General features: G+C 36.4%; 1 protein-coding gene across 1 annotated transcript in view; it reads left to right on the forward strand.

Annotated features, from left to right (window-relative positions):
* The window catches only part of IRAG2 (inositol 1,4,5-triphosphate receptor associated 2), a 91,427-nt gene that overhangs the window by 57,545 nt on the left and 14,740 nt on the right, over positions 1-19,142 (forward strand). The window contains exons 24-31 of the mRNA XM_068560049.1: positions 7,830-7,876; positions 7,981-8,045; positions 8,202-8,309; positions 10,489-10,559; positions 13,419-13,476; positions 15,622-15,676; positions 15,762-15,789; positions 16,054-16,194. Of these exons, the coding sequence (XP_068416150.1) occupies positions 7,830-7,876; positions 7,981-8,045; positions 8,202-8,309; positions 10,489-10,559; positions 13,419-13,476; positions 15,622-15,676; positions 15,762-15,789; positions 16,054-16,194 (573 nt within the window). The remainder of the gene's footprint in view (positions 1-7,829; positions 7,877-7,980; positions 8,046-8,201; positions 8,310-10,488; positions 10,560-13,418; positions 13,477-15,621; positions 15,677-15,761; positions 15,790-16,053; positions 16,195-19,142) is intronic.

A 19,142-nucleotide genomic window follows, 5' to 3' on the forward strand; every position in this document is an offset into this window, starting at 1 on the left:
ATCTTTTGTCCATTTTAAAAAATGAGTTTTTTTTAAAAAATTGATTTACATGAGTTGTTCTTATTCTTTTAAGTGTATGTATCTCACTTTTTCCATTCCTTAGTACCCCATCCTATTGAAGAGCTAAGAAAAGGAAAGAAAAAGGAAATGAATCCATTTTGCTATTCCTTAGCCGTTCTTGTAAAGTTTTAGTAAAGGAAGTTGAACTTGGAAGCTTACAGGATGTTTGGTTGTTAGTAATTTCCCTTTTATCTGGTACTGATTTCACCAAGAAAGGGGAAGGAACCAACATCAGTTGCGTACCAGGTACTTTGTAGGAAAACATTTCCACATGTCATGTTATTAATTGTCTCTACAACTTTGAATGGTAAGTATTCTCTGCTTCTACAGATGAGGCAACTGAAGTTCAGAGAGGTTAAGTAACTTAACCAGGATCACTCAACTAATAAGTAGCAAACCTGGGATTCAAATTCAAGTTTCTATAGCTTCAAAGATTAATCCCTTCTTACGACTCCTCTGAGAACACTGAATTTAGATGTTTCAATCCTAATAACTACTCATAGTTACCTTGAAAGTAGTTTTTTGGCTAAGAAATAAATGTGCTTCCTTTTGTATCTAAAAGGACCTCCTAATCCACTCTCGTTAGGATATGTGACCGAATTATTTTGTCTCGACACCCATGAAGAAATAGGAGCGAACAGAGATCACAAGACAAACTCCTGTTAAATGCTCCTGCGGAAATGTATAGATTCCCTGAAGGTTTTCCCGCTGCCTCCGTGCCATTTCTTCCGTAGGCCCCAGGAACTAATCTGTCAGCTGCACTCTATGGCTGTTCCCACCAATTTCCACCATTTCCCTTTTCCTTTGCTCCACTGCGGAATCCGGGCAGCCTGTTTACTCCCTCATGCCTGTCCCTTGAGTAAATCCCCACCTTCTACCCCTTCATGCCCCCCACCCATCACTTAAACAAATAGAACTCTCTCCTTAGATGATGCTTATCTATGCATTCTCATTCATAAGAATTAGGATGAAACATGAAATTAAAATGACAAAGCATATAATCCGTGTTTGTCCCAGCAACCCATAAATCGTTGTGTTTTCCCAACTCTTTGGCTTCAAACTCTTGGAATTTCGTCACTCTTGAGGGCCTTCAAAACAAACAACTTGCCCTGGTATTCAAGGTCTTCTCTAATCTGGTTGCAACCTAATTTTCCAACCTTTCCCCATCCATGCCTTATAGTTGTCCCTAAATGTCAGCCAAACCAGGTGGTCTGTATTGTTGGAATATGTGACACAAAGCTGTTTATGCTGTTTTCTCTGCCCAGAACAATTCCACTTCTCCACTTGTCAAATTCTATTCGACTATCAAGGCCCATTCCAAAAACCATGTGTTCCATAAAACCTTTTGTGGTAGCGAGAAATGTTTACCGTCAAGCATCTCTAGTCCTTCTTGAGATGGAAATCATAATGGATTAGAAGTTGAGAGGTGAGGGTTTTCCCTGGTTCGACCTCTCTGCTACTATGGAAAAGTCTTGTCATTCAGGCCTCATTTTCCTCATTTCTCAACCGTAGCACTCAGGAAAAAATAAGTTCACTCTTTTCTTTTAGACCCCAGTAACTCTGTGCTCCTCTCGTCTATATTTTGGTTACATTGTAGTTCTTTGTTTTCTTAACATGTTCCTGTATCAGATTATAAACTTGGTGTAGAGTGCCTTTGGCCATTAACCAATGTGCATCTAGCATCCTGAATAGATTTGGTATACAGTAGCTGCTCTATTAATATTTGTTGAATGCCTGTTTACTTATTTATTTTTGTACTCCCTACAGGGTCTATTTAAAACATTGAGAGTGAGTACCCAGTGCACTTGTTGAATTGACAGTCTTGCCCTATTGCTTTCTGACTGGTGTTCCTGAGAACCTGAGATTTATTTTTTTTATTCCTCTTCCATATTCACAGAGGAAGCTATATTCTAGCATCTTTTTCAGAAAGCACAATAGGAGATAAGAGTGAACATCAGTATTCACAAGAGGGTCTTTGGGTGACCAGAGGACTCTAACAAGACTAATACCTCAAAAAAAACGTGTCTTAGTAAAATAATTTGGGGTCCAGTTTGGGACATTCCTGGGGAGAACAGAGCTACTTTACTGACCCAGTGAAATCTATTTATTTGGGATATTTTAGTGTAAAGAGGAAAAAAGGAAATAAATTATTTCCAGGCCTCGTCTTTTAGAGACTCAGACTAAAATATTTATGAAAGAAATGTCTGTGGTATCTGGGATATGCTTCAAAACAATGCTAAGGTAGGTTTAGTGGGTGACGGTATAGATGAAAGGAGATGGGCCATAGGTTGATAATTGTTGAATCTGCAGAATGGGTACGCAGAGGGTAATTATTCTATCCTGTCTACTTTTGTATTTATTTGAAATATTTCCCAGTAATGATCTAGAATTTTTAGCCACATACCATAGGCTTTGGAATTAAGCAGTTGTGGGTTTAAGCTGGCTCTGTTACTTACTAGCTGTGTGAACTCGGACAAGTGGCCTAACCTCTTTCAGTTTGTGTGTGTTCCCTGGTGAAACAGAGATATTACTTTGCAGAGTTCTTTTCAGGATTCAAATACACACATACACATATACATATATTACGCATATATATATGCCTATATATATCTGCAACAGCTAAATTCTGGCCTAACCAGTCCATGGAAACAAACCAAGTAGGTCATATTTAGAAGAGAGACAAATCTCAGTGCTCTGTTTCCCCACTTGCTGTTGAATAGGAAGGCCTTTTTCATTCATGGGGTCCCTTCTCAGCATTTCCAAAAATCTCTATACTGGTGCCTACCAGGATATCCCAATGTCCTTCTGATCTTACCAACTTGTGGGTCCCAGGGAAGGACACTTAACCTCCTGAGAGATTGTTGGAGAAGGTAGTTGGTTTCACCACTCACATCTCTGCAGTCCTTTCTGTTGTCCACACCGCCCACAGTCCCTGCCTGCTGCACGGTCGACCTCCTTGGAACGCTGTGTCTGGAGACCTTTGGTGATCTCCTCTTCTTGGTCGGTAGGGAGATGACTCTCACTTCTTGTTTCAGCACCTTCAGAGCTGGGTCCTACTGTGGTGTTGGCTGGACTCCTTGTGATGCAGTTAAAATTATCCTCTACTTTTCAAGGCAAATAGATAATCCAGCAGGGCTGGCTAGTAACACAGTCTCCCACTGAATCAGGGCTTGCTGCCCCCTTCAATAGCTAGACCCAGCTGTTCATTTGGCCCAACTTTCTCAGTTCTTCCTCACTCTTGGCAATTTCTCTCTGGGGCTCAGTTGTCTCTCCTTATAATCTTTCTTTCCTTATTCACTGCTCCCACCATTGAGTCTGAAGAGCAACCAAAGGATTTCTGGGACTTTGCAAAACTGGACTTGTGATTAGGTACCTGTGTTTGTCCCCAAACACTCCAAGAATTAGGAAGCTTCATGAAAATTACATGACAATGAAACTGATTCTCCCCTCTACCTACTCCAAGCTCAGATTTGACCCCAACAAGACACTTTATAACATATATAAAGTACCTGGTTCATAGTAAACACTCAGAAAATAGCAACTGTAACTATCACCCAGAATCAGAATTATCAGCAGTGTGAAGCTCAGAGGATACAGGTCAGAGGATAGGAAGATGAATTTCTGTTTTCTCTTCGGCTGTTTAAAAAAATCACATACACTAAATATTAAGTGCTTTGCCATCCCTGTGAGGTCTCCTTCATGTCATTACATGTTTTTGCCTAAGATATACTATCACTAGGAGAAGGTGATTTACGAGGCAAAGGACAGAATCAATTTTAAAGTATCTCAGATTTTCTGGCCATTGTCTGTCCTGTTCTCTCAAGCTGTGCGTGGGTGCAGCTTTAATAAACTTGGAGAATAAATAACATTGCCAGTTGCAAAACTGGGACATGTAGAAGTTGGCTGATAACTGTATTACAAATGAACCTCAAAGTGGTGGGTGTGTCCTGTAGATCTGAATGTGTGGTGTCCTTTTAGTTAGAAATTGCAAAAAAACCCAAAAAAAACAAAAAAAACTTGTGAAGGAATTTCATTTTATTTAGGTTATAACAGCTGTAATCTTTTGATGTTTAATTTTACATTCTTTTCTTTTTAGAATATTGAAACCAACTTCAAGTCAAGGGCATTTTTTTTTTTTTTAAAGTTAGAATAAAATAAGTCTATATAGACTCCTTTTGTTCGGTTTTTCTTCTTTTCTCAGAAGATCATATTAGTTTATTTGAGTAACGTCAATTGTCTAAAATGGATCTAAAAGTAAAAATTACATCGGTAACATGAATGTTTATTAGTGGAAGAGTTTCTGATCATGAAAATCTATGGATGAAATAACACTTCATCTAGAAGAGTAACCCTGGGAGATTATCTAGACCTGTTAACTGCCCTTACTAATATCTTAGAAGTTATTTCTTATTGTTCTTCATATTTTCTATCTAAATACTAAAATAATACTGCTGTGTGTGTGTGTGTGTGTGTGTGTGTGTGTGAGAGAGAGAGAGAGAGAGAGAGAATATGTGTGTGTGCGTCCTGCATTTGCTGATCTAGCCTGTGGGAGAATGTCTCGCTTTGTTCCACGAGTACCTTAGCTACCCCACCCTACATTACACTTTTACTCTCAAAAGCAAATGGGCTGGACCACGGATTTTCATGTAAATGTTATGCAGGTTGATATTTGAATGGCTCGAACAGGAAGAACATGCTTCCTGCTCTATGCTGTCGGCATGTGTTAGACTCATTGACTTGAGCCAATCTTCTACATGTAGGTAAGTCTCTCTCTCTTCTGAACTTTCTTTTTCTTGCTTTTAGTCAGTTTCTTGATTTTCCTTGGTTTTAAAATATATCCAGTAAATTATCTTTTTTATCATCTGCCCAGATCCTACAGTTGTTGTGTGTGTTAGGTTCTCCTGTGAGTTTAAATAGGGGTGCCTTTTGAAACTGGAAGAAAAGAGCACAATTGTAGAAAGTTTTTGCTGAGTTATTTTTCACCCCCCCTTCACAGGTACAGACACCCTGAGGGGCTGTATCTCCAACTTTCATTAACTATAACCCTAAATTTGGAAGAAAAAAAATCTCCTTCTTTTGTCTGCTTCTTCTTGTAAGGAGGAAAAAAATGTTAGACCAAATGTATGAAAATCTAGGATTGAGATATGTTGTATATTACGTTGTTTTCTGATTAGTGAGATTTATAAAGATTAATGAATTGGGAATAATATCCAGTAATATCCAATATCCTTGCAACAGAACAATGTAGTAATGTACAGCTACTAAATATATGCCATTTCTCAAAAATCACAGAATTGTTACTTAGTTAATCAATAAATATTTTATGTTTACCAAAAGGTTTCACGTATAAAAAATAGGACAAAAGAAGGGCTTTACACAGACCATTATGGCAAATGAGACTCATTTCTAGTATAATGAAAGCAAACTGCATTTTTGCTATATTTATTATTTTGACTTTAAATAATAAACTTTTTTTAAAAAACAAAGTTTACAGAAATAATGTGTTCCCTTTCCCCTAATGCTGGAAATCAGTTTAATTGAATAGAAAATAACTGCATTCTCTTTCATATCTCTTAAATTCAAATACAGATATTCATGACTCTGGTATAAGAAGAAATATTTTTCTGACAAAATTAGCTTTTTAGTTAGTGCAATATAATTATTATATATAATATATGTTATTAATTATAGCACAGTAATAAGTGTTTTTTCAAGCCACACATAGTAACAGATTTGTATGTTATGGAGGGTTAAATGGGCCTGATTTTTTATTATTAAGGAATCAATCCTTGTTGACTTTTATGGAGGATACTTAATGAGACTGAAGAATGTTTAATTTTTTCCTATTTTTATAGCTTCATTTCTTACATATATATGGGCAGATAGTTAAATAAGCATATACTAATTACTAGTGCAATCTATTTAAATATCTTAAGGATAGAGCCAATATCATTTAACTACCTGTGAAGTATAAGGTATAATTTCTCTTCAAAATTTAATGCAAATATTACCCTACTCTGTTCTGTGCATGTCACTTTCCTCTGTGGAATGCTGCTTATAGTTTATGAAGTATTTGTTTTGCATATTTGTCTTTCTGACTGGCCTATGCGCTCCTCTGGGACAAGGAATGTATTTTTGGTCTCTCCAACCTTTCTGTTTTGTGCCAGAAACAGCCTTTCACTGTGTCTGGCACAAACTGGGCCTTTGATGAAAGTCGTTGACTTAAATTAAACTGATGTCACAAGAGGCTTCAGTTACATATAGTCTGACACAAAGACATTTAAAGCAGAGACAAAAATGAAATAAAAGAGAAGATTGCCCAACATTTATATGTAGGAGGATTAGGTGTAAATTCTTGCTGTGCAAGTTTGTGGGGTTTTCTAAACATCTGAGGGGAACATTTTAAAAGTTTATATTCAAATCATCTACCAGTCTAAGACAATCATTGCGAAGTCTTTGCCTCTCCAATAGCCTTAGGGTATTTCAGAGACAGTTCTGTTTACAATGAAGAGGACACTGCATTTAGTCTGATTGTTTAGACTGTTTAGAGGCTGACACCACCATTCTGAATACTCCTGAGAAATTACTTTATTCATTGGTTTTACTTTCCTTACCTGAAATAAGTAAATCTTTTTTTTTTTTTTTTTTTTTTTTCCATAAAACCCACCACATAAGGTTGTTGGGAGAATTAAATGGGATGATACATAAAAGGGCTTTTGTAAATTTTAATGTGCTGAACAGATGTAAGCTATTGTTTTTTGTATTGGATAACTATACATTCAGCAAACTCTTGCTAAACCTTTATCTTTCTGTGACTATAGTCAGTATTATCTTGGAGAGATTCTAAATACGGTGTATGATATACGGCATCCCTCCATTGAAAACCGTTGTTGGTTGTGCCAGTTAACAAGAAGCTGTGTGTTTGATTATGGAATATTTAAATGTCCTCAGTTTTGCATTGTCTGTGCATATTTTGGATATGTCCAAGTGATTTCATTTATTTTAATTTATTAAATTTTGATTTCTTTTCCTAAATAAACTGAATGATAATGAAAATATACTTATTATTGAATAGAAAAACTTTTTATTAAAGAGGAACCTGTGTTCCCACTGTATTTTTTGAAAGAGAATAAGTGAACCTAATCTCCTGAAGTTCCCCCCAAATTAGGAGCTCTTGATAAAGGTTAAGAAGTTCAAATGAGACTTTCAAATTCTTGCCCTGGAAGGCTGGGACCACAGTTTTGCTAAGTTCTTTTTGAGCCCCAAGTAAGAGGTGCTGCCGTAGACGTAATCCATCAGATCTTTGAGAATTGGATTAACTTTAAAATGTATTATGTGTCTAGCTAGAAAATTGAGAACCATTTTTAAATCAACAGGCCAAAGTTTTAAGTTGAGTAATATTTCCATAAATAGAAATGTTGTTTTATGTCCACCTAGAATGTTCTGTTTAAAGAAAACTTAAGTTCATGATATAAACTCTATCTGCCCTTTGAGTTTAGAATTTGTTTTGCCCAAGAATTTAAATTTTCTTTAAATATTGGACTTGTAAGTATACTTAAAATTGGATTTTTTTTTTGCAAGTACAGCTTTGAGGAAGTATGTATATCAGTCTGCCCTGTACCATCCCATTCCCATATCCTCTCCAAAAGAGCAAAGCAAATATGGGTTCATTTAAAACTGTATGAAAATGTTTGCTTAACACAACTTCTCTGGAATGGAAAATGTCAAATTGTTAAACTTGTTTCTCTCTCTTTTTTTTTTACCTTAAGGACAATGGTGTTGAACGCTTATATTCTGAGAGCCTGCCACAGTCCAGGTTTGCTTGTTTGTTTCTGTGTATGACTTGTGATGCATATTCAGTTAATTTCTAAGAGAATTCTTTGGACCAGACACTCTAAAATACTTCTACTTTTTTGACAGGGAATACTCCACCCTACCATCTCCTGGACACACTTCATCCACAGAGAGTACTGTAACTTCAAGTGGTGAGTAGATTAGAAAAGATATAAAAATAGATTGTTAGTATTATAACTATAAGCTTGGATGTTCTGTGACCTGCTAAGGTGTGTGCAAATGAAAAGGACATAAGCAAATAATCCTTTTGCATAGTATTCATGCTGTTAGTTTCTTCCTGTTGATAGATTCTGGATCAGAAATTTTGCATATGGCTTCTGGTGTCATTGATTGTAAACCACTCTGTGAGAAAGAGGAAGATAAAAGATCAGCTTCTGCTGTGAAGAAGATCAAAGGTAAGCTGTTGAAGGGTTCAAGAATAGTTTCCATTCTAAAACACTAAGCAAACTTGGAAGCTAGTGGAGTAACTATCCTCAGTGGCTCAGTAATACTATTTTATAAAAGAATTTTGAAGACAGTCTGCAGAAAAGAAGTCCAGAGGTGACCATGGCCTTCATATATGACAACGTTACCAACTTTTTTCCAATTCTGTATTTAAAATAAAAATTAAAGTATATTTTAATGGGATTTAAATATTTCCTTATGGCCAAAATCGATTGGACACATCTGAGTCTCAACTGTGACACAGATGTGGAATCACCTACTTAGGAAATTCTCAGAATCCTAATTAGAATCTACTGGGTTAAAAGGATGGACCGATTAGTGATGGTTCACTCAGGAGGCAGAAATTAACTAGATAACATGTTAGATCCTTTTCTGCCATTTGAGTCTGAAAATAAAGTGCTTATTCTCAACCGTTCCCAGTGAGACATCACTACAGTTGACACTCATGGGAAACATAGGCTCCCATTCCAACCAAAAACACCGATCAAGGAAAATTCATCTAATGTTTAAATTGGACAATTAAATTTGAGATACAGGTGCTAAGTTAAAGGAGCTGTAAAATTGTAGAAATGGAATCCATTCCTTCAGTTGACTGAAGAATATCTTTATATTCTACCTCACACCAAATAAGAAAAATTTTAATTAAAACTGCACCAGGATACTATTTTTTACCTGTCATGTAGACAAAGATAAAAGATTTGATTGCACACTGTTGGTAAGGTTGTTGGGGGAAAAAGAATTCTCATACACTGCTGCAGGGAATGTAAATTATTGTAATTAGTATGGAGAGGAATTTGACAATATCTACCCAAAATTTAAATGTACATATGCCATGATAAAACAATTTGGTTTCTGGGACTTTATCCTGTAGATCTAAGTACATAAATACTCTATGACATATATGGAAGTTTATTTACTGCAGCATTGTTTGTAATAACAAAATATTGGAAACAAGTTAACTATCAGTAGAAGACTAATTAACGTATTTTGGCATATCCATGTAATGGAATACTAGTATACATCTGTAAAACATATATAAGGAAACTTTTTTCTTGAAAGGATATCAAAGAACTATTTTGGGGGGGGGGAATGCCAAAGTACAAAACATTATGTATTGCATGTAAAAATTTGTGGAAAAAAAATAGAAAAAAGTTTTTGTGTATATATAAAATATCTCTGCAAGGCTAGACAAAAATTTGTAACGTTGTCTATGAGGAGGTAAAGTAGGTTTCTGGCAGGCGTGATGGGAGGGAAAATTTTCACTGGAAAACAATTTTACACTTTTTCATTTATGGGCCATATGAATCTACTATCTGTTTTAATTTTTTTTTTAAAGAACTAAAATAAAAATTCCATAGGGAAAAATTTTTATATCCCTGAAGAAAGGGGTTACCATTTTGCTCTTATTTCCATGTAAATTAAAAAAAATCTAATACATCCTTTAACTATTTGGTTTCTGTTTTCTTAAAAAGAAAGAAACAAAATCTGACTATAGCCGCTGACCTTTGTGCCTGCACTGAACTAAAGTCAGGACAATGGATCATGTGAAGAGGAAAATCATCATCAAGTACATTACAATACAAATAAACAAAGGGAAATTACAAAAAGGAATGGCATAAATTAAAAGTGCATCTTTTCTTCTTAGTTTGATTACATTTTATTTAGAAAGATACTGTGTTTTGGAAGGATATACTTTGTTATCAGCCTTGCATATATAATTGTTAAAAACTTGTTTGTCAGTCTACAAAAAAAAAGCTACTAAGTTACTAATTGTTCATCCTTCTTTCATTCAGTTTCTGTAATTATACTAGTAATGTGTTTGATTTAAAAAAGCAGCAGTAGCTGCTTTTTATTTTTAAAACCCTACTGTTTGAAGGCCATTTATACAGGTATTCATTTCTGTTAAGAAATCTTATATGGCTAGCTTCCTTGGGAACTTTAGCTGGCCTAGTCCTGATTCTGAATGAATGGACACATTTAAAGTTTTTTAGTACAAAATTTGTCTCACGTGTTAAGCACTTTGCCACTTACTACTCCGCCCGCATTGCCACCCTCACTATTCCTTCCTCTTTTACTCATTACTACTCCCCCTCCCCCCAACATTGTTGATGTGTTTCCTCCTTCTTATAGGTGGAAGTCCAGCTCCTGAAAATATTGCACTCCAAGGCTCTGTGAGTGAAGAAAAAATCATGTCAAATCAGGTAAGGAAATATATGCATGTTAACAGTAAAAGTAATGATATGTTGCAATGATATTTAGAACTGTCCCTTTAAGGGGACAGTTTAAAGTACTCTTAAAAGCACTATTGCATTTTATCCTTTCAAAATATTATGAGGTTAATAGCATTTAGTTATACTAATATTGTATAGATGAAGAAGTTGAGTCCAAACCATCCAGGGTCACTCAGGAGACTCAGGTAGGACCTCCTGACTCCACACTGATTTTTCTTTCATTCATTCATGCATTCATTCACTCATTTATTCATCAAAGGTCTGCTGGAAACAAGCTAAGTATCTATCTGTAGAGTACTCTTAAATAAATGAAGGCATTAATAAATAAGGCTAAACAAAACAGTGATATCTATCTTAAAGATGTGTTGTAATTAATGGAAGAAACATACAATTACTCAGTAATTAGACTGGTCAGCAATATGAAAGAGAAATGGTTAGGGTGAGAGGACAGAAGAGGTGTCATGGAGGAGGTACCTAGTGAGTGGTATCGAATGTTAGACAGGCACATGGCAAACTGCTATAAAACATTATAAGGATGAATATTTAAATGTTTATAGAAAAATAATTAAATTCCTTTCCTTAAAGAGAAGGCATATCACCACTGGTATGAATTTATAATTATTTGAAGAGTAACTTACAGACTATAGGCAATTCTACGTTCCTTCAAGGGTCTTATTTATACATCAGTCCCTCTCTGTATTCTATGTGTGGAGGTGTGTGTATGTGTGTCTGTGTGTGTGTATTATTATTGTTTTCCCCTCAGTGTATAAACATTCTTTTAGTTAGGCCTATTTGATTACAAGAAACAGAGACTCATGCAACTAACTCAGGTTAAGAGAAGGTTGTGGCATGTGTACATTGGAGGTAATAAGGTAGATAAAAATTTTATACTATTCTTGTCTGAAGGGAGTGGAGTAGTTGGATATGTGATTTGGGATAATTCTTTTAGTGTAAAGTATATATAAAGTGTAGTGTTGGCTAGCCCACATGCCGAAAGTGGTTGCCCCTATGAAAAATGGACAGAGGAAAATTCAAGTCCTCTAGTCTTTCCTAGCTCATCTCAAAAAAAAAATAAAAAATAAAAAATCTTTTAAAAATAATGGATTAGAAAAGTTAGTAATGGAGGTGGAAAATTGGTTAGAATGCTATAGCAATAATTCAGGCAAGAAATGAAGATAGTTTGAATTTAGTGATGATGGAAAAAATGAGACTTATTTGAGAGATACTTGAGGTATAGCATTCACAGTACATGATAACTGATAATCGGGGGTCTGGGAAAAGGTCGATACCCAGGTTTATGGCCTAACCTACAGAATGAATAGAATAACGTGAGAGTAGGAGCGAGTAAGAAGAATTTGTGGGGTAAATTTAATTTGATTTAACTTGAGATAAGTCAAGTTTCAGGTTGATATGAGACATCATTAATACCGTGTAAGGAGATTTTATAGATAACTATATACCCATATTCATAAACTCACCGGTGGGACTTTCAGGAGCAGACACATATTTGTGAGTTATCAGCAAAGAACCAAGCAGGTGGATGAGATTACCCAAGGAAGGAGGGCAGGCAGACAGAGAGCACAGAGGATAATGGACTCTTGATGATTCCATTGCCTAATAAGAGAAGGCAATGGTGGAGGAGACCAAGAAGGAGCTTTGGAGTGATGGGGGGACATCAGGAGAGGGGAACCAAGGGATGAAAAAACTTCAAGAAGGAGGGGATTATAGATCGATTTGGATGCTACAGTGAGGTCACGTAAGATAAAGACTGAAAATTATCCATTGGATTTGGCAGTAGGGAGTTCACTGATAACTGGGGAGAGCAGTTTCCTTGGAGCGTTGGGTGCAGGGACAGAGTAGTTCACTGATCACAAATGGGAGATGAACTAGAAACAGCAACTGTGGACAACTCTTCCCAGAAGGAGTGTAGCCAGGAAGCGCAGGAGAGGAAGAAAATGCCATAGCCGGAAGATGTCACAGGGTTGAGGGGGGATTAAAAAAACTTGAGTATGTACATATTGATAAGGATGATCCAGTGTTTTACCTGTATTATTTCATTCGTTACATTTTATCAAAATCTTAGTTTTCAGTTGTCCAAAAATTACATGACATGGTATCAAGGGCCCTACCAAGGAAATTTGTCTTGGCCTTATTTTTTATGGAAAATTTCTGAGAATGTTGAATAATAATTTTCCTAAAATAATTGTACACCTATAGCTTCTCCTTTAGATTTCCCCAGGCAGTATAGTGCAACTCTCCTATTATGGTGATTCTTGTATAGATACATTTGTAGGATAGTTTGTCAATGACCTTAAAATATATTCAGATGGAGTAAAAGCCAAACATAGCACAATCTTAGCAGCTATTTTGCCATAATTTCCCCAACAGTCCATCTGGAAAGCTGCGTGTGATCGTCCTAGATCACCGCCCCCTCTTCATCCATTCAGTCCTATCTCTCCCTCAAGTTCCAGCTTGTTCCTTGTCTGCAGAGACTTTCCATGCTTCTCAAGCCATGGTGTTGCTCTCTTCCTTTTGCAAAGCACATATTTATCTATCTCTCATTTACTTGGCAATTAATCCTAGTTTGCTTTGAAGTAACTTGTATCATGATTGCAGCTTTTCATGTACTTCTGTTCTTTATGCCTCAGCTAGATTAGAAACCCCCTTGGAGTCAGTCCTCTTTTCTTCTGAATGCCTAGCACAGTTCTTTGCATACTATAGAGTGTTTTTTTGAACAGGGTAGGCAGGAGAGGACAGGAAGTCGAGAAATGATTGGTTATGAAGGATTTCCACTCTATGTTCAGCAATAAAATCTCTTTATGATTTTAGGAAGCCAAAGGGGAACCAGAAACAATAAATGAGCACAGAAAAGAATGTGTGGCAGGAGGTAAGGAATGTTCTCTTCCAACCCCCATGTGAACTTTTATTCCCTGCTGGTATGTTTTATGGATGAAATCTTTCTGAGTAAAGATATGGCATCTACATATCTCTAGATAAAATCAGCCAAATAGAACTCTAGATAAAATCAGCATCTCTAGATAAAATCTAGATCTGCATCTCTAGATAAAATCAGCCAAATAGAACTGATTTTGATTCAACTTGTAGCGTTTTCAAAAGGCCATATTTATGCTACATTGCCTGTTAAGCTCAGAGGTCTTGTAATAACTAGTGCCCTATTGTGAACTAAGAACCATGCCAATGTTGTAGCAAATTCTAAGCTCTACTCTGAGATTTTTTTATTGTTCCGTCTAAAAGCAAATAAGCCAGTATTTGAAGAATGAGTGCTAATATGCTTCTCTCCCCATCTCCCTTCTGTTAGGATAGAATAGTGAATAGAGTTCTGGCTTTGGAGTCACTCACTGTATGCTTGGTCACTCTCTTGCTTGCTGTGACTTTGGCAAGCTATTTAACCTTGAGTCTTAATTTCTTCATCTGCAAAGTGGAAATGATGAGTAAAAAAAAAAAAAAAGTACCCTTTATGAAATATAGACTGTACTAAGTACTAGGCTAAGTTCTCTATATGCAGAGTTTTATTTAGTTCTCCCCAATACCTGTGTGAGCTAGGTAAGCTGCAATTCAGTTTCCTAGCCTATAAACTGTAGATAAGAACGGTACCCACTACAGAAGGTTGGCTGTGAGGATTGAAGAAATTATGTAAAAAGCATTTAGAAAAGAGCCTGATAAAAGTTCTCATAAAAGTTAGCTACTATAGAAAAATCATCCTTATTTTGTAGATGGTTTGATGAAGTTGTGACTTGTTCCAGGTCACTTAGTTTTAAGGATCAAAGTGTCGACTGAAAAAAAAGGCACAACCTAAAAGTTGAGAATTATGTTTTATCCGCAGATTTACTGAGGACTTAAGCCTGGGATGTAGCCTCTCAGATAGCTCTGAGGGACTGTTCCAAAGAGGTAAGGGAAGAGACAGGACATACAGGAGATTTTGCAAAACAAAACAAAACAAAACAAAAAACCACCAGGTAGTCCAACATCAAAAGATAACTGCTAATTATAAAAAAACCCAGACATCTCAAGTTAATGAATTTAGCCCTTTTCTATGTATGGGACGATACAAGAGTCTGGGCTTATTGAAATCATTCCTTTGATATATAGGGACAGTATCCTGCTTTTCTCCATCTTAAATCCCCTCAGGGTGCACCGCAGCTACGGTGGCTGATGGCTTGATGGCCACAACATCATTTGTTTACTGAATGGCAGGCCACATTCTTTGTCCACAAAAGCTAGGATTTAAACCAGATCTTTTCAACTCTATACTTAATGCTCTTAATAACTATTACTGTCTTCTTTGTGAAGTAGTCATGAAGAGTATCATTAATATGTATAAAGAGCTTTGTTCTGGGACTGGCATATAGTAAACCTGTGGTAAATGATTGATATCGTGTTTATTGTTGCTGTTATTATTAGCAGTATTATTATTATTATTATTATTATTATACTATTGTTACTACTCCTAGTACTACTATTACTACTACTACCCCAATACCTGTGTGAGCGAGGTAAGCTGTGATTCAGTTTCCTAGCCTATAAACTGTAGGTAAGAACGGTACCCACCACAGAAGGCTGGCTGTGAGGATTGAAGAAGTTATGTAAAAAGCACTTAGAAAAGTGCCTGATAAAAGAGCTCATAAAAGTTGCTGGTTTTAAATCCTTGGTCCGCAGGAAAACCAGGGTACCAGCTGAAGCTATGCATTTGACCATGGAATCAAATCAAATAAACATTCAAACGCAGAGAGAACAAATTGGGCTGTCCCTTGACTCTGAGACATCTTCAGGTTTTCAAAGACTATTCACGTGCTGAAGTGTGAGCCAATAATTTCAACATGATTGTGATCCCCAAAGCGTAGCATAACATTATCTTATATTTAAGCAAATGCATTATTAGCTGGTGATCTTCTCAGACATATTTCAATGAACGCCTTTGTTTAGTGGAGGGAGGCCATAACCACATTGGATTGAATGTGCCTGTAGCTGTTAAGCCTGTTTAACCAAATACTATCTTATTGTCTTTTAATAGGCGCTGCTGTTTCCTCTCTTCCTGTGAAGTCAGTTAACTTTAGACAAAGTGACAAGTAAGCTCCTCCTCATACAGCATGCTCACATTTTTTGCTTTTCTGTTGAACTATGTTTGAGTAAGTTCTTTCTCTTATCTTACAGCACTTCTGCTAATGAGAAGGAGGTGGAGGTAAGTTTCAAGCAGATGTTTTTTCCTTTAGTAAAAAAATACGTGTTTCAGACCCACTCGCCTGCAGTCCCTGCGAGCTTTTGCACAAGCTATCGTACGTTTGCTGTCTGTCTGGCTTGGCCATGCAAGTGCAGGGAAAGCCTATGCGTGCCAGCATTATGTCACTGGGAGGAGAAAGAAATGCCTCAGTGTAATTTGGTATTAAACTGGAAATTTGACTACATCCAATGTTCTCTCCTCACCCTCACATTATTTTGACAACAGGCCGAATTTCTCAGGTTATCTTTGGGATATAAATGTGACTGGTTCACCTTGGAGAAAAGAGTGAAGCTTGAAGAAAGATCCCGTGACTTGGCAGAAGAAAATTTGAAGAAAGAAATCACTAACTGTTTAAAACTGTTAGAGGTGAGACTCATAACATTTGGGGACTACACGTTCGGTTGTATTATTAATAAAGTTTTCAAAATTACGTAAGAGTTTACTTGTATGACTAAAACCAACACTGGGTACCAAACCCTGCCTGACTCAAATGTGAATTAATAGGAGGTAAGAATGCAGGATCAGGCTAAGATAAAAGGTTCACCAATAGAAGGGTATAAGCAATAAAACAAATAAATGTCGTTTAAAGTAGTTATGTGAATCTTCTGCCATCTCTCTGTATCTTCAAATAGATTTCAGGCAGAAGAGTAATTACGCAGAAAACTGAGCAATAGGAGATAATATCAATGTTAAGCTTCAAAGAAGAGAATCAAAAGACGATTTCCATTTAATTAACTGAAGAAAGAGAATGGTGACGTTTCAGTCTTGTCAGATAATGGGCAAACCTTCTGTAAGGTACACAGAAGTGTAACAACTACTATTATTCTTCTGTTTTGTGAAGTCACCATAAATATATGGATGGGTTGGAAAATTAAGGGGGTTCATTTTGGAAAAAGAAAATAAAAATATAGAAACCATATTCTGTTTTTTACTGTGGTTAAAAAAACACATAATGTAAAATTTACCATATTAACCATTTTAAGTGTACATCAGTAGTGTTGAGTATATTCACATTGTTGTGAGATAGATCTTCAGAACTTTTTCATCTTGCTTACTGAAACTCTATAGCCATTAAACTATTCCCCTTTTGCCCTTCTCTCAGCCCCTGGTAATCACCATTCTACTTTCTGTTTCTATGAATTTGACTACTTTAGATAGCTCATGTAAGTGGAATCATATAGTATTTGTCTTTTTGTAACTGGCTTATTTCACTTAGCATAATGTCTTCAAATTCATCCATGTTGTAGCATGTGGCAGGCTTTCCTTCCTTTAAGGCTGAATGAAATATTCCATTGTATGTATATACCACATTTTGTTTGTCCATTCGTTTATTGATGGACATTTGAGTTACTTCCACCTCTTGGCTATTGTGAACATTGAATATTGTTGCTATGAACATGGGTGTGCAAATATCTCTCCAAGACCCTGCTTTCAGTTCTTTTAGAAATATGCCCAGATGTTGGATTGCCGGATCATTTGGAGTTCTATCTTAAGTTTCTGAGGAACCACCATACTGTTTCGCACAGTGGTGTTACCATTTTACAATCCTACTAACAGTGCACGAAGGTTCCAATTTCTCTACATCCTGGCCAACATGTTATTTTCTGTTTTCTTTTTTTTTTTAATTAATTTATTTATTTTTGGCTGCATTGGGTGTTCGTTGCTGTGTGCAGGCTTTCTCTAGTTGCAGTGAGCGGGGCTACTCTTTGTTGTGGTGCACCGGCTTCTCATTGTGGTGGCTTTTCTTTGTTGTGGAGCATGGGCTCTAGGCGCCACGGGCTTCAGTAGTTGCAGCACATGGGCTCAGTAGTTGTGGCTCGTGGGCTCTAGAGCACAGGCTCAGTCATTGTGGCGCACAGGCTTAGTTGCTCCGCGGCATGTGGGATCTTCCCGGACCAGAGCTCGAACCCGTGTCCCCTGCATTGGCAGGTGGATTCTTAACCACTGCACCACCAGGGAAGTCCCTATTTTCTGTTTTCTGATAGTAGCCATTTAATAGGTGCAATGTGGTATCTCATTGTGGTTTTGAATTGCATTTCTCTGATGATTAGTATTGTTGAGCATCTTCTCATATGCTTATTGGCCATTTGTATATCATCTTTGGAAAGTGTCTAAGTCCTTTGCCAATTTTAAAATAGGATTTATGATTTGCAAATATTTTCTCCCATTACATAGGTTGCCTTTTCATTCTGTTTATTATGTCCTTTGATGCACAAAAGCCTGTAAGTTTGATGTAGTGCTTGCTATTTGTCTATTTTTGCTTTTGTAACCTATGCTTTTGGTGTCATATTCAAGAAATCATTGCCAAATACGATGTCATGAAGATTTCCCCCTATGTTTCCTTCTAGAGTTATATAGTTTGGGGTCCTACATTTAGGTCTTTAATCCATTTTGAGTTGATTTTTGTATATGGTGTAAAATAAGAGCCCAACTTTACTCTTTTGCAGTTTTCCAACATCATTTGTTAAAGAGACTATCCTTTCCCCATTTTGTAGTCTTGGCACCCTTGTCAAAGATCATTTGATCATATATGTATAGGTTTATTTCTGGGCATGCTATTCTGTTCCACTGGTCTGTCTTTATGCCAGAACCATACTGTTTTGGTTACTGTATCTTTGTAATGTGTTTTGGAGCCAAGACATGGGATACCTTTATCTTTGTACTTCTTTTTCAAAATTGTTTGGCTCTTCGGGGTCCTTTGAGATTCCATATGAATTTTTCAATTTCTGCAAAAAATGCCTTTGGGATTTTGATAGAGATTACATTGAATCTGTAGATTGATTTGAATAGTATGGACATCTTAACAAAATTAAGTCTTCCAGTCCATGAACACAGGATGCCTTCCCCTTTGTGTCTTCTTTCATTTTTTCAGCAATGTTTTTTGTAGTTTTCAGTGTACAAGTCTTTCATCTCCTTGGTTAGGTTTATTCTCAACTGTTTTATTTTTTTGGATGCTATTGTAAGTGGAATTATTTTCTTAATTTCCTTCTTAGATGGTTCACTGGTAGTGCATAGAAATGCAATTGATTTTTGTCTGTTGATTTTGTATCCTACAACTTTGCTGAATTTTTTTATGAGTTCTAACAGTCTTTTTGTGGAATCTTTAGGGGTTTCTTTATGTAAGATCATGTCATCTGTGAACAAAGATCATTTTACTTCATTCTTTCCAATATGGATTTTTTGAATATACTTTTTTACTTGCCTAACTGCTCTGGATAGAACTTCCAGTACTAAGTTGCATAGAAGTGGTGAGAGTAGGCATCCTTGCCTTGTTTCTGATCTTAGAGGAAAAACTTTCAGTCTTTCACCATTGA

This window comes from Eschrichtius robustus, chromosome 13 (genome assembly GCF_028021215.1).
Source record: "Eschrichtius robustus isolate mEscRob2 chromosome 13, mEscRob2.pri, whole genome shotgun sequence".
Taxonomy (NCBI): Eukaryota; Metazoa; Chordata; class Mammalia; order Artiodactyla; family Eschrichtiidae; genus Eschrichtius; species Eschrichtius robustus.